Below are 13008 nucleotides of genomic sequence, written 5' to 3' on the forward strand. Positions count from 1 at the left end.
TTTAGTCACTTGTTGCTCAGCCGTTTAATTTATTTTATGTAAACCAAATGGCATGTGCAGAAGACAATTATCTCTTATACTGAAACGTCAATATCTAAAGGGAAGAAGCAGAAAGGGCAGAGCATTGGGGGAAAAAAAAAAACACCTTCCGTGTACGTCTCCTGTCAAGATGGTCAGATGAATCCACCAGATTCACTGAATTAATATATTTGAACTTCTTATGTAAAATGGCCAAATGCAGAGCAGACCTCGTTATGTGTATATTCAAACATTTTACCCCAAACCAAAAAGTAGTTTGTTTGTATTCAGGATACGTACCTTTTCGGAATAAATTAATGTTAAATAGAATGGAATGAATACACATATAACTACCACACAGCTTGAAGAAAAAAAAAAGTTCAAATGATAAGCCAGGGAGTGCAAATACATTATTTTCAGCAGTTTAAGTCTCCAACAGCTTCCTACTAATTAGCCAGGAGTGAAGCCACTATTCCATTAAACTTTTAAAATATATTTTTTACAATTATCTGAAGAGCACAGGCGAAGACTGCAGGCTGAGAACTGGAATAATGCAAGACAGCTGTATAATGAAATGACACGCCAGGTCCCCAGTTGAATTACCTTCAAACTCCTTTAATTTGCGAAACTGATTAATTAGGAAACTCTACACCTGCCTCAAATATGCAGTCTATGTTTTGCACGTGAACTGAAATAAACTGACATCAGACACACGAAGACCGATGAAGTATTGGAAAAACACTTATGTGGTACAATGCAAGTGTTAAAATGGCACTTTTTGTGGTGGCACTCTTTGCCAGGTTGTTCTTGTGGTGACAGAACAGAAAGGGCAAAGGCAATTTCATTATCAGGCAAATAACAAGTTCTTCCGAATAATGATTTCCTCCTTGGATATGTGCTGGGATCAATACTCGTTCTCCACCGAGAGCCGCGGCTGAACGTTCAGTCAGGCCGGGCTATGGCGGATTGCGGCAGCAACATCAAATCCACTCCACATGTAGGTCCTTCTCCTATGGGCCCTGAAGGACTGCCCGGGTCCCTTCGCTCCAGAATGACTTCAAGTTCAGCAGCTCTCAGGATGATGCAGCTGGATTCGTCTTCTCTGCACGTACAATGTTCATGCTGGTGTCACGTGAGGTGTATTGATGAACAGACATGAGAGGGCACTCCGAAACGAACAAAACCCACAAACGTGAAATAAAAAGAAGTTCTCAAGGTCACTTTATGCAGCACAGAGACACATTTGTATCTGTTATGAACGTAGAATCGGTTCGTTCTCCGTATTCGTTCAGAAAAGTGCCCGGATTGGCGAGGCCCTTCAGAGGGAGGTTTCGTTGGTGTGCGGTCGGGAGTTCTCCTCCTCCAGCAGCGCGATCCTCTGCTTCAGCATCCGCACCTGTGTCTCGTGCCTCTCCACCATGGCCATCATTTGAGACTCCAGTTTTTTCAGTTTGTTTTGGTGCTTCTTTTTCGCCTTCTCATACGCCGCCACAAGGTTGCTGTCACAAGAACAGACATTTCCAGATAGGAGAGAAAAATGGGGAAGCAATTACTTACACGGATCCATAACCTGACAGCTCTTAAAGATTGATTTAGAGAACATTCCTTAAAATGCCATCAGAGTTTCCAACACGTATTTCATTGTGTGTCTGCCAGAGCCACATGCACTTAGCCAATGACTTCACTGTCAGCTCTTTAGCTCCCAAGAACAGACGTCAATTAAATGAGGATAGACTTGCTGGTTAAGAAACAATTCAACATAAAATATAGTAATTAAAAACGTGCATTGGTGTTATTTACAGAAAATATCCTCTTATACATGTTGAAAAAATGTATGAAAGATGGTAGTAGTTACAATCAATTGACACTAGGGGGCTTTCCAAGACTACAGTAAGCAGTCACCCTTAAAAACAGCTGTGCCAAGTGTTATAAATGCTTAGCTATAAAACAAAAACTAGAACTCTGCATGTCACATGATTTTTATATGAATTGTACTATAAAATATCTAATATATGAATGGGATCTTTTCTAATTAACTACATTAATTAATATTTTCCCAAAAGTGCTTCAGAAGTCAAACCAGAACTATTGCATTTCCAACTTGTGGGACATTAATATCCAATCACAGTTCTTTAAAGTGTTTATTAATAGGAATGCACATATCTGGGGTTAGCATTTAGACGGAAAATCCCTGACTCACGCTCATGCATTCAAATACTCCTCAATCAGCGATGTTTTTTTAAGAATGAACTACATCTCAAGCCTACCCTGTAACACATGGTTAGCATTATGTTAATTGCAGAGCTGCTCACTTATCTCAACGGCCAGAACCACACCAGTAACCTCCGCACAACCAGCCATAGAGACGTACACATGCGAGACGAGAGCCGAAGCCAGTGCTCGGGACTAGAACCGTTTGCATCGAGGGGAAAGTAAATAAATAATAATAATCAAATGAATCCTTCAGACAATGTGGTGCAGTCGAGCGCAGTGGAGAAGACAGAGATTAAGGCCCCATTTTGTCCAAACTCTGGCATTAGCTGCAGAACTGTGGCGCCAGGTCTTGAAAGCTCTGGTCTCTGGTGGGGTTTGACACTCCAACACTTGTGTGCAACCAGTAACCTGAGCCTCCAGCAGCCTCCCCCACCTACTGCAGCCATGCGAGGCCCAGTCTGCCGGCACGTTAATGGCCCCGTGTGAAGCCTTTTCACAGCCCTTACCTGTTGGCTCTCTTCAGGTCGTTGACGAACTCTGCAGACTGCTGGTGCCGCACTTCGCTGCTCTTGGTCAGTCTCTCCAGCGCAGCCACCAGCTCCTGAACTCTGCTCTTGAGTTTCTTCTCCCTGGAAAAGCATTGAAACTCTCAGTGGGAGAAAACTACGGCAGGATGCACAGTCGTGTCAGATCCACAGCATCGGGCTGTTTATTACATCATGCCAGTCTGATGGAAGGGGCATCGTTTCAGCTCCCACTATTCACTAGACTCGGAGACATGCAATTTGATTTGAGATAAGGTTATCACTTTGGAAGGAGCTCATGTTTATAGTAATATTTAATAAACAATTGTTTCAAATGCTAAAAAAGTAAAAGTTCAAGTTTTTATATTTAATAACAGTTTTGCTCTAGAGAAGAACAGATTCATCCCTGCTGCACGTCTCCAGCCGCAGCCAATAAGTGTGCCACGAAACGGCACCGTGCAGCTCAGCAGTTCTGTTTAATGCGCTGCTCACCGTCTGAGTGCGTTGGTCAGCTCTGCCGCCAGATCGCTATCGTTGAGAGTCCTCAGATCGGCCAGCGTTATAGCAGGTGTTCCCCCATCTCCGCAGTCCTGTGAAACAAACCAATACAGTGATGACATGGACGTTTATTGCCCCTCTGGGAGCATAACTGCCAGCGCTCGACGCACATGGCACATATGCTGAACTCAGAGGTAAATGAAGCATTCACTTTTACAAGGGCTATATGAGAACATGTTACTGTGCTGCAGGGATAAGGGACCTCTTGCCCATAAATTTCTGAGGAAACAGCTGTTACAGCATATTTCCAAAGTTCATTGCTAATAAATCAATTTCATTCTGTCGTGTTCATTTTAGACTTCGATGAATTAAATGGCAACTTCTGAAAAATCCTGAACTTTGAACAGGGGGCTGAAGGGTGTCACAGCTGGGATGTGGGGTGGGGGGGGTTGTGATGACAGGCCTGAGGAAGTGAACACGCAAACCCTTGTGTAACAGATTTGCACTTTTGCAGTTTTTTACAGAACACAAACCATGTTTGTGGCTACAATCAGTTATAATTTAAACTTTGTTCTGCCGGTCAATATTTAGGAAACTGAAGTTGTACACTCAGACAACTACATTAGGCTTTTTGAATGTACATTTTTAATAATAACACAAAACCAAGAACCCTGGATTACTCATTCTCCAAAGTATTTCAAATTAAAGATGAGTTTATGGAAAATTGACTTGGCTACTGTCCTTGCATGGTGCAACAATGCAAAGACTGAACAGGACCAGCAGTTGTAGGAACACCTCTCTCCCACAAGGGGACACTAAAGAGCTGAAGTTGTTAAGCAGGATATGCAGAAACAATTATGATTAACATGCAACAGAAGTACAAATTCTACTATACCATGAAACTCACATGCATGCTTATATTTTAAGTGTTCATTTGTTGTCTATTCAGTACCATCATATGTATTGTATTTATTGTTCGCCCTGCTCATTTCATTAGCAGTGCAGACATCACATTTAGTTTAATGTATGACCAAAACCATCAACCTTGATATAGTCTGTGCAAGTTGAGATGTGGGTGCTCTTATTAACAGAGGGACGGTGAAAAGATACAATCAAGATGACCTTTTCAAAAACAAAACAAGTATTTTTTTATGGTTATGTAAGGAATAAAGGGCTCTGAAGGGTTTTAGGTGCCAAACGCAAGGGCTCTCTCCACTAAATTGCTGTTTTCCACGGCCACTTTGATAATCGGTTGAAGATTACTTTTCTGTGGCAACACAGACGGTTCTGTTTGATCTCCCTGTGTTTGTGATACAATGGCCGGATTCCTAGGATTTGTAGTCAGACCCAAAGGAGGCAGTGTGTGTGTTGTGAATGTTTCTTATCAGAGACAGAGGCAATGGACAGATTTGAAAGGCACTGTAATCATGCCCTTGAGATTATAGCGCTGAGTTTAACGAACGGGCAACCACACTGATGGAGGCAGTGATATGCCTACTTATAGCAAACTTTTATCTCCCATCTAAGATCAGCATTGCAATATTTTTGGGGTGGGTCATGTATGAAAACAAATTGGCATCTATACATCACTCTTCAAAACACAGTATCCATAAGGTGTAGATGATAGGAGTTGAATTACTGCACCACTCGTTCTGTTCCTCTGCATTTAGGGTTTAAAAATTAATAGGTAGATCTTTAACCACCTAAGAACAACGCAGTTTTGAAACAGTTAAACTATGTTTGGTTTTGTTTCATTACTGTTCAACAATGAATGCCTTTGGGTCAGACCTATTGAGCAACTCAAGAGTAGGAATGTGGTTTCAGACTGCTGAAAGAAGCAGCTTTCACAGGCAGGTCTGCAGCTAATAGCTACAAAGACACTGCATGGGGGGAGACAGAAAAAGATCCTCCAGTCATGTTTCTTTTTAGTAATACCCCCTTGATTGAAAACGTGTTTTCTGTCACAACGCGATACATTTTAGTATTTTATGTACGTGAAAATATAAACAAGGTACATGAATCAGAGCCCCGCAAGCGAAATGATTTGAAAGTCGGGAATCTGCCAGGGGAAGACGTGTTGAAAAACCATAAATCAGATTCACGATTTCTGATTCTTTAAGCTTGATTGCATTATATATGCATATTCTTTTCTGCCTGAATATCCCAGGAACCAATGTAAATAATGCAAGGGCTGGCGCTGATGGAATATAAACAAGTTTACATTTGTCTGTCTTTCTTCCACTCTGCTGTAGACAAATAAACGCGTTTAAGTGAGAAAGATTAAATATCTTATTAACTTTCTTGCCTAGATGCTAATGTTTAAGTAATAAGATTGCAGTTGACTTATATTAGAGAAGCAAGAGTGGAAGTATAATTTTTTCTGTCTGGAGAGTTATGAGGGCTGCAAATCAGTATGCTTCCTTAATATAGAAATTTAAAGCAGAATTTAAAGAGAGCGGCACTACAGGTAGTGCCGTGTTTGGACGCATTATTCCTTCACGATAAACAGGCAGGAGTGCGTTTTCAGTGTGAAAAACGGCGCGAGCTGAATATCAAACTGAATATTATTTTAAACCTGTGTCAATGCTAGTCCTCTCGCCAGATGAATAACAATGACATCTTAATCAATAACCATCTCCCTGCCACTCTTCTGTCCTCTGCCACTCAAGATTAGGCTGTGGCAAGCATGATTGACATATTGTGCCTCATTAGCCCTCCTTTTACAGTCGGATGTTAATTCTTTAGTAAGTGCTCAACTGCAGTTAATCCTTAAAAAGACGATGAAGGGAAAAAAAGGGTAAACACCGGTTGTACCAAGTGCTGCAGTACTGAGAGCCGAGGTCACGGGTCTAGGATGAACAGGAAGGAATCTGTCAGCATGGCTTTCGAAAGTCATGCTAATGAGTCACTGAATCAGGAAACAACACTATCATTTTTTTCAGCCGTGCAATTAAGCTTTCTGAGGAACAGGTAAAGGACTGAGTGTCCTCCACGCTGACCCACTAAAGCTTCTTCCTCACAGGCCAAGGTAATAATCCACCTCTCATCTTCTTTTTTAGGCCAAATAAATGCCAATTAACCAATAAGTTTGGTTTCCCTTGCAGCCAGCAAGCCAGTGCCAGCTTGGATTGTGTCCTCTCCCCACCCTGACCCTTCCAGGATGCCCTACCTTGCCCATGTCTTTGCTGCCGCTGCTGCCAGTGGAGCTGAGGGACCTCATGCGCTGCTCCTTGTGCTCCTCCACCTCGGACTTCAGGTGCTCGATGTGCACCAGGTAGGCCTGCTCCTGGGCCTCCCGTGTGCTTAACTTGAGCTCCAGGGCCTTCTTCTCCTTCTCAAGCAGGTACAGCTGGGCCTTCAGTTCTGCCATCTCCTCCTGCCAACGGCACAGCACAGGGGACACAGGTCAGGCCCGGCGCCAGCGAGAGCCAGGCAGACCAAGAGAATTGGTTCATCCTTCACTTAAAGAACCCAAAGAATACTGCCATCATCTTCTAAAAGGGCTTGTAGGGCACTGGAGATAACAGTTATGGTCTGCTATTATGGCCAGTCACCTGGACAAGAGTCACCCATCCCCGACTCTCTGAATAGACGCTCAATGGAGTGGAATTTCCTTAGCACTGTTCTCATTCTCCGACTAAAGGCTGTGAGGATAGAAGAAATGCAGCCCGGACTAATTGTAGTAGACAGGTAGACCCACTAGTATTACTCAGCCCAGAGGATTTTAATAGACATGAATCACAATTAAGTTTTGGAAGAGAAGTCGTTTTCTTTTTCTTTTTTTTCTTCCCACCCTCCCAAAGAAATGAATCATCGCGGATTTCCGTACAGGACTGCACTGTGAATGTGAGACAAGGGGATGGAAAGTAGGCCAGACCTGCACCACATGGGAGTTAAAGGAGTGACAAGCACTGTTCACTGTAACCTGTAAAGGTTATAAGTATTGTATATGTCTAAAGTGGTGTGGAACAATACAATGACTAATCTCCACGCGCGTGTGTGTCTACAGTGCGCTTAGAGCGAGTCGGGACCTTCATGGCCATGAGCTCCTGCATGAGCACGGCGTTCTCCAGGTCGAGCCGCTGGCTGTCGCCCCGGGCCTTGACATCGTAGCTCAGGGGGTCGATGTGGATGCTCTCCAGCTCCAGCATGGTGAGCTTCACGGCTGCCCGGTCGTTCCTCAGCTGGTGGATGTAGTCTTTCAGCCGCTGCTCGTCCTCCTTGGTGAAGTCTGTGTCGCAGCTGCTCGCCGTGGAACTGGTTGTGCTGAGGAATGGATTCAGAGGGTCAAAGGTCAACAGGGCATCAACACACCTTTTAAAACAACAAATTATATATTTACAGCTCTGGAAAAAAATTAAGAGACCACTCCAAGTTCAGAAATCAATGTTAAGTGGTCTCTTAATTTTTTATTTTATTGTATGATATTTAGAGTAATAATACTGATATATGTTTCTATTTGAATACCAAATGGTGTTCGGTTACAATGCAAATAAAGACATGCATAAATAGATCAGTTGCGATAAGTGTTTGCATATTGAAGAAGTAAATCACTGAGGAAGGTATGACCTAAGCCTCCGATCATCCTAGCTGAGGAGTCTCAATCAACAGAGCCTGCGGGGTTAAGTAGTTATTCATTAGGAGGCTTCCCGGAATTCCACATGATCTCACAGTATCAGCAGGGGACCGCAGGCCTGTAAGTGTGCCCTATCACATCGCTAAGAGGACTCTCTGCCTTCTGATAACAGACGGAGGGAACGGACACAGACAAGAACAAGAAGAGCACATTTACTGTATAGATATCAACTCCATAAATGGATCTGGCAAGAGTTACATTTAAGATCCGTCAGCATGAAACAGTGCAGCACTGAAATGGTACTTTACTGCCAAACAAATGAAATCTCGACACTTTCAAATGAATTGGCACACTGTTTTTTTTTTTACGTATTGGAGGTTTTTGAAAAATTTAGGTTGTGTGAAGAAGTGGATTTATGTGCATATCCCACAAGGCTTTTTTGTAGTCTGAATACTTAAGGAACAGATGAGAAATAATATATGTAGAGATGACAGGTACTGCACACTACACAAAAGCTAACCTGTTACACACTGACGAAATGTCATTATAAGTAACCTTATTTCTTTATTAATTGAAATTGTACATGTTTCACAAACAGTGACAAAATCCATAATATTCCAGAGCTGGGACACGATCTATCCTTAAGGGTTTATAATGGGGGATATTATTTCTAAAGGCACCTGAAGTTGTTATAGCAAAGTCTGCTGACAGCAACTGAAACATTTTTCGTCAAAGGAAGAGGCTGTTTATCTAAAAAGAGACCGTCAAGACCCACCAGCTGTTTTTTCTTATGTCAGACATAAATAATAAATATTCATTCCAAACAAAGAACAGGACATGTTTCCCTAGTGGTTAAAAAGGAAAAAACAAACACAAAAAATTGTTCCTGGTCTGCAACACTGACATTCTGGACTTTGAACAACGTCACTACAAAGCAGAAGAGTAAAATCAAAGATGAGATTTGAGTAGGACCTTCCGGAGGTTTTTAAATAAAGTATAAATAAAAGCAAACTATAAGTCTAAGGCGCTGTGTAAATTATATTTTAAAAGTATGGCTGTTTTAATGCTGGTAACAAAATCATATGACTAATAGCTGGCATTGCAGTTGGCAAGTTATTGCACCAGAGATGATATTTCTTATTGTACAAGGTAAAATTATTACTGTAAAAACAATTTAAGCCTCCAAGAAACAAGTCAAAAAACAGAGGCATGACAAGTTTTGAAAACCTTTACCATAATTAGCATATCAAGTAACAGGACAATGCCTTAAGTGCAGGAGTAATTAGATATCACAGGCATAAACAGTCTCTAAATTAAACCAAGCATTGTTTAATTTCAATGAATACAAAAGATTGGTTGCTAGTAATTTTATTTGGCATTTGTCTAATTGAGCAAATGAGAACACTTTTGATCCAGAGCCCAACGCTGCGGACTAGAACACAATGTACTGGTCTTGCCTGAGAAATGGTACAGGCGTCTCACTGAGGAGCTATTAATATGTCCCAAGGTGGCTGACCAATTTTTCTAGCATCTGTGAGACAGTAAAGGGTTCAAAGTGCTATTTTGAATGCATTTCCCAAAGTATGGCTTAATGCTGGTAACTGAAACAACAGCAAAACATTGTGTACACTGCAGGCTATAGAAATACACACTAATTAAGATATTTAATAGGAATTACAATCAAAACCTATTGTTAAAGTGGAGAGAATGCTGCACCAGAAAGCTCATGCCATATAAATTGAGGCGGCACCTCACGAATCCAAGTTCTAATGTTTCGAATTTCAATACAATCACATCTTCAAATATTGCATTTATCACAAAGACACCTGCAACAAAGTACTTAATCACTGTACAGCACCTACATTTCGTATTGGTTTTAAAAATAATTTCAAACTACTTCTTCAGAGCATAAAATAGCTGCAGTACAAATGATTTTAGCCCTGTGTAAAGAGTGAATATCATTCAATTTATTTCTCCCTTTTTCAGTTTTTTTTTTTCCCTCTGTAATTTGTAAAATTTTACCCACTGCACATTTCAGATTCACTACTGCTTGCCTACATCTCCTTGGAAATAGGATTACAAACTATTTCCGACATCCATATCCATGGCTCTTGGCTAGCTCAGAATTTTAAATTTCCAATCACATTTTCAACAGCCATGCATTTTTGAAAACGCAAAAACTAATCCCAGTATTTCATCATACGCACTGAAAACTGGCAAATCTTACCAGAGGAGGTGACAAGAACCCTGTTTATCTACTGCCAAACAGAACACGTCGTTCCTGTCGCATTTCAAACAAAAATCACTAAATGTTGGCAATTATCTTCAAACAAACAAAAATAACACACCGATGTAATAATTTTCATAGGTAAAGTGGACAAATGTACAAATGCAGCATCCTTTAACGATGGGACAGAATAAACCTCAACATTTTAAGCACATACCTGGGACATGACTCTATTATGTCTGCACTTGTTAGCTCATTTGTAGGGGGACGTATGCTTAGTGTATTTTGTACTGATTGTATTTACTGCACTGTGTAATGCTGTGAAAATGTGTCTTATAAAACTATAAGCATTGTGGGGAGGGCTTCTGCTAATAAATACATAATCATCATTATAATAAATAATACATTTAAAAACTGCTCTCAAATGTTCAAACAGTTTCTCACAAAATGTAACAAGGGTTGTCTGGAGGTTTGTAGAGACTATGGTTTTAATTATCACCCTTTCACCACCAGACGAATAGGATATCATCTCACTAGGGTCTGCAGTGAAACAAGCTTTGTCTCTTGGTTTCAATCCACAGTGCGTTTTAATTCCAGAGGGTAAAACTTCAACAGAGACAAGTATTCCTAGGTGGCCCAAGTCCCAGAATTGATAATGGTAGTATTCAGATGAGTAGTGGGGTAAAGAAGACCGCTCTTTCCTGGTTACTGGTGAAGAGTGTACAGGTAGTGCCTCCACACCTGTGCCTTTCGTGAGCAGTCAACTAATATTCAGGCGAAACCGTGCTGAAGTCATGGCACTCAGCTCACCTTGTGTGGCTGTTTGAGGAAAGGCTCTCCCAGGGCTGGACGCTGCAGCCCGTCACAGTGAACGCGGCCCCACAGCTCCCGTCCAGCTTCATGAGCAGGGCTTTGGCAGCGTTCTCGGCCGTCTTCCTGCAGTCGTGGGCCCTCTTCAGGATTTGGGTGATGTTTTCATCTCCGGTTTGGTCTCCTGGTTGATGCAAAAGAGGCTAAGAGTTATGATTCTCTCACAGTTAAACAGACAATGAGGCGTGTAGAGTTAATAAGCTTCTATAAGGATGATGGATCATCGCAGCTCCCCAAGTAGAGCGCCCCATTATCTTGCGTTAATTCCATCTGAAGCTGCAGTGGCTCCCGAATCTCGAAACTCCCACTGTAGCAGCGGCTTAGTTACATGCAGCACAAGCACTATAAAATATATATTTGGACTTCCTCGTTTAGCAGCATGATTTGCTCTGCTGTGCACATGACTTCTATGTTGCAGTTTGAAGTATTTTCTACAATGTAAAGAGTCATCCAATGATATGATGAGACTAGCAGAACAAAAGCAGAATGTGCATGAAAACTGTGCAGCTCCAATGCAGGGGTAATGCGTTTATGAATGCTGCATTGCCAGGACATAAGGCAGATGAACCTCAATCTCAAACAGCCCAGAGATATAATATTATTGAAAACAGCTTCTCTGGAAAACAAATACAAATCAAATGATATCGAATCAATCAATCTGCCCTTTATAGTACCTGGGATACACTTTAGGAACAGGCTGGTATGTCTAATATCCATTAATAACAAAACACGTCTATTAACATTGTATTTAAAATAAATAAATAATTGAAGTTAAATCAACCATCACTTGACTTTCACTACCACTTGTAGAGAAAGTCCAATAGGCTGCAGGTCAATACCTTAATCTCTTTTGCTTTTTCCTAATGCTAATTTGTAACTGCATGACTCCAAAAGCGAGTTAAAATAAAATAAAAATCTAGTGCCACTGGACAGCTGTGACTCATCTTCCTGAAATACAAACGGGGGCAAAATAATACAGAGATTCAACTCCTATTGAAATCAATCGAAACTGATCCAACTCCATTTTTAAATACAATCAGCTTTGTAGTCCTCTACGGGAAGATAAAAGCTGAGCACTAATGAAGAGTTTTACAAAGACGGATGACAGGATTCTTCACACCAGAATTTTAATGGTTGTCGTCAATTTTTTTTAAATTTTTTTTTTAGAAGTGCAGAGAGGGCTATTGCACCGACTTACTAGAAGAATATTAACTCTGCAAAGTCTTTCTTTCACAATCATGTACGAAAAGCCTGAGTGGATGCTGCTCAAGAACATCACCATAAACTGTTCTCAGCTATAAGATGGTCACAGGTAAATCAATGGCAATAAACAACACAATTACTCCATGTCACTATTTTTACTAAAATGTTTCACAGTCCCATTTGACTAAGAATTTTGACTCAACTAGCAGCAGGAAGGAGTCTCTGTGTCAAACAATATTCAATTTAAGTAGATTAATTGGAGGACTAAACTTTTTAATTTCTTTCGGATCATTTTACACATTTGAACTGGTACTGAAATGCCTGAATACTTGGAAAATAAGGGGTATTTATAGATTCACATTTGTCAGTCTGTAAAGACTGTCTCCATATGTGACACTTTGTTTATCTGCAATTATGGGTCATTTTGGCCTGAATGGAAAATATCCAGGCTTGAGAAAAATCGAAATGTGGTGAACGGATTCAAATGAAAAAATAAATGTACATACAAATATGTTATTCAGATCTTTCATAAAATAAAACTACAATTTCAAGTAATACTTAATTGTTCAATGATTCAGTATCAATATGACAATGAATCCTTGAACAATGAAGTAGTACATTAGCTGGTTAAACAGACTGGAAAACCTTGAAATCTTATTTTTCCCCTCTCCTTTTCTTTCTTCTTTAATACGTAAAACCTAATAAAATCTGTGCAGTTGATGGACTGCTTGCCATACAAGTGAATTAAACATTTTCTTTGTAGACATAAAAAAAAAAAAACCTGACAGCAGTGAGAAACATGGGGGAATAAAATGTTATTCATTAAAACTCCCAGTTCAGCACTAAGAGGGGGACAATGATTGTTCTTCAAAGTCTTT

General features: G+C 40.7%; 1 protein-coding gene across 4 annotated transcripts in view; it reads right to left on the bottom strand.

Moving 5' to 3' along the window:
* Nucleotides 1–13008, bottom strand: part of mcc (MCC regulator of WNT signaling pathway) — a 128774-nt gene continuing 115766 nt past the window's right edge. For all 4 annotated transcript variants that reach the window (XM_066711282.1, XM_066711281.1, XM_066711284.1 and 1 more), the window contains 6 exons: nt 10868–11051; nt 7286–7520; nt 6424–6630; nt 3249–3346; nt 2739–2861; nt 1–1517 (listed from right to left, as the gene is read on the bottom strand). In XM_066711282.1, the coding sequence (XP_066567379.1) occupies nt 1337–1517; nt 2739–2861; nt 3249–3346; nt 6424–6630; nt 7286–7520; nt 10868–11051 (1028 nt within the window). In that variant the 3' untranslated portion in view covers nt 1–1336. The remainder of the gene's footprint in view (nt 1518–2738; nt 2862–3248; nt 3347–6423; nt 6631–7285; nt 7521–10867; nt 11052–13008) is intronic.

Source organism: Amia ocellicauda, chromosome 8 (assembly GCF_036373705.1).
Source record: "Amia ocellicauda isolate fAmiCal2 chromosome 8, fAmiCal2.hap1, whole genome shotgun sequence".
NCBI classification, from domain to species: Eukaryota; Metazoa; Chordata; class Actinopteri; order Amiiformes; family Amiidae; genus Amia; species Amia ocellicauda.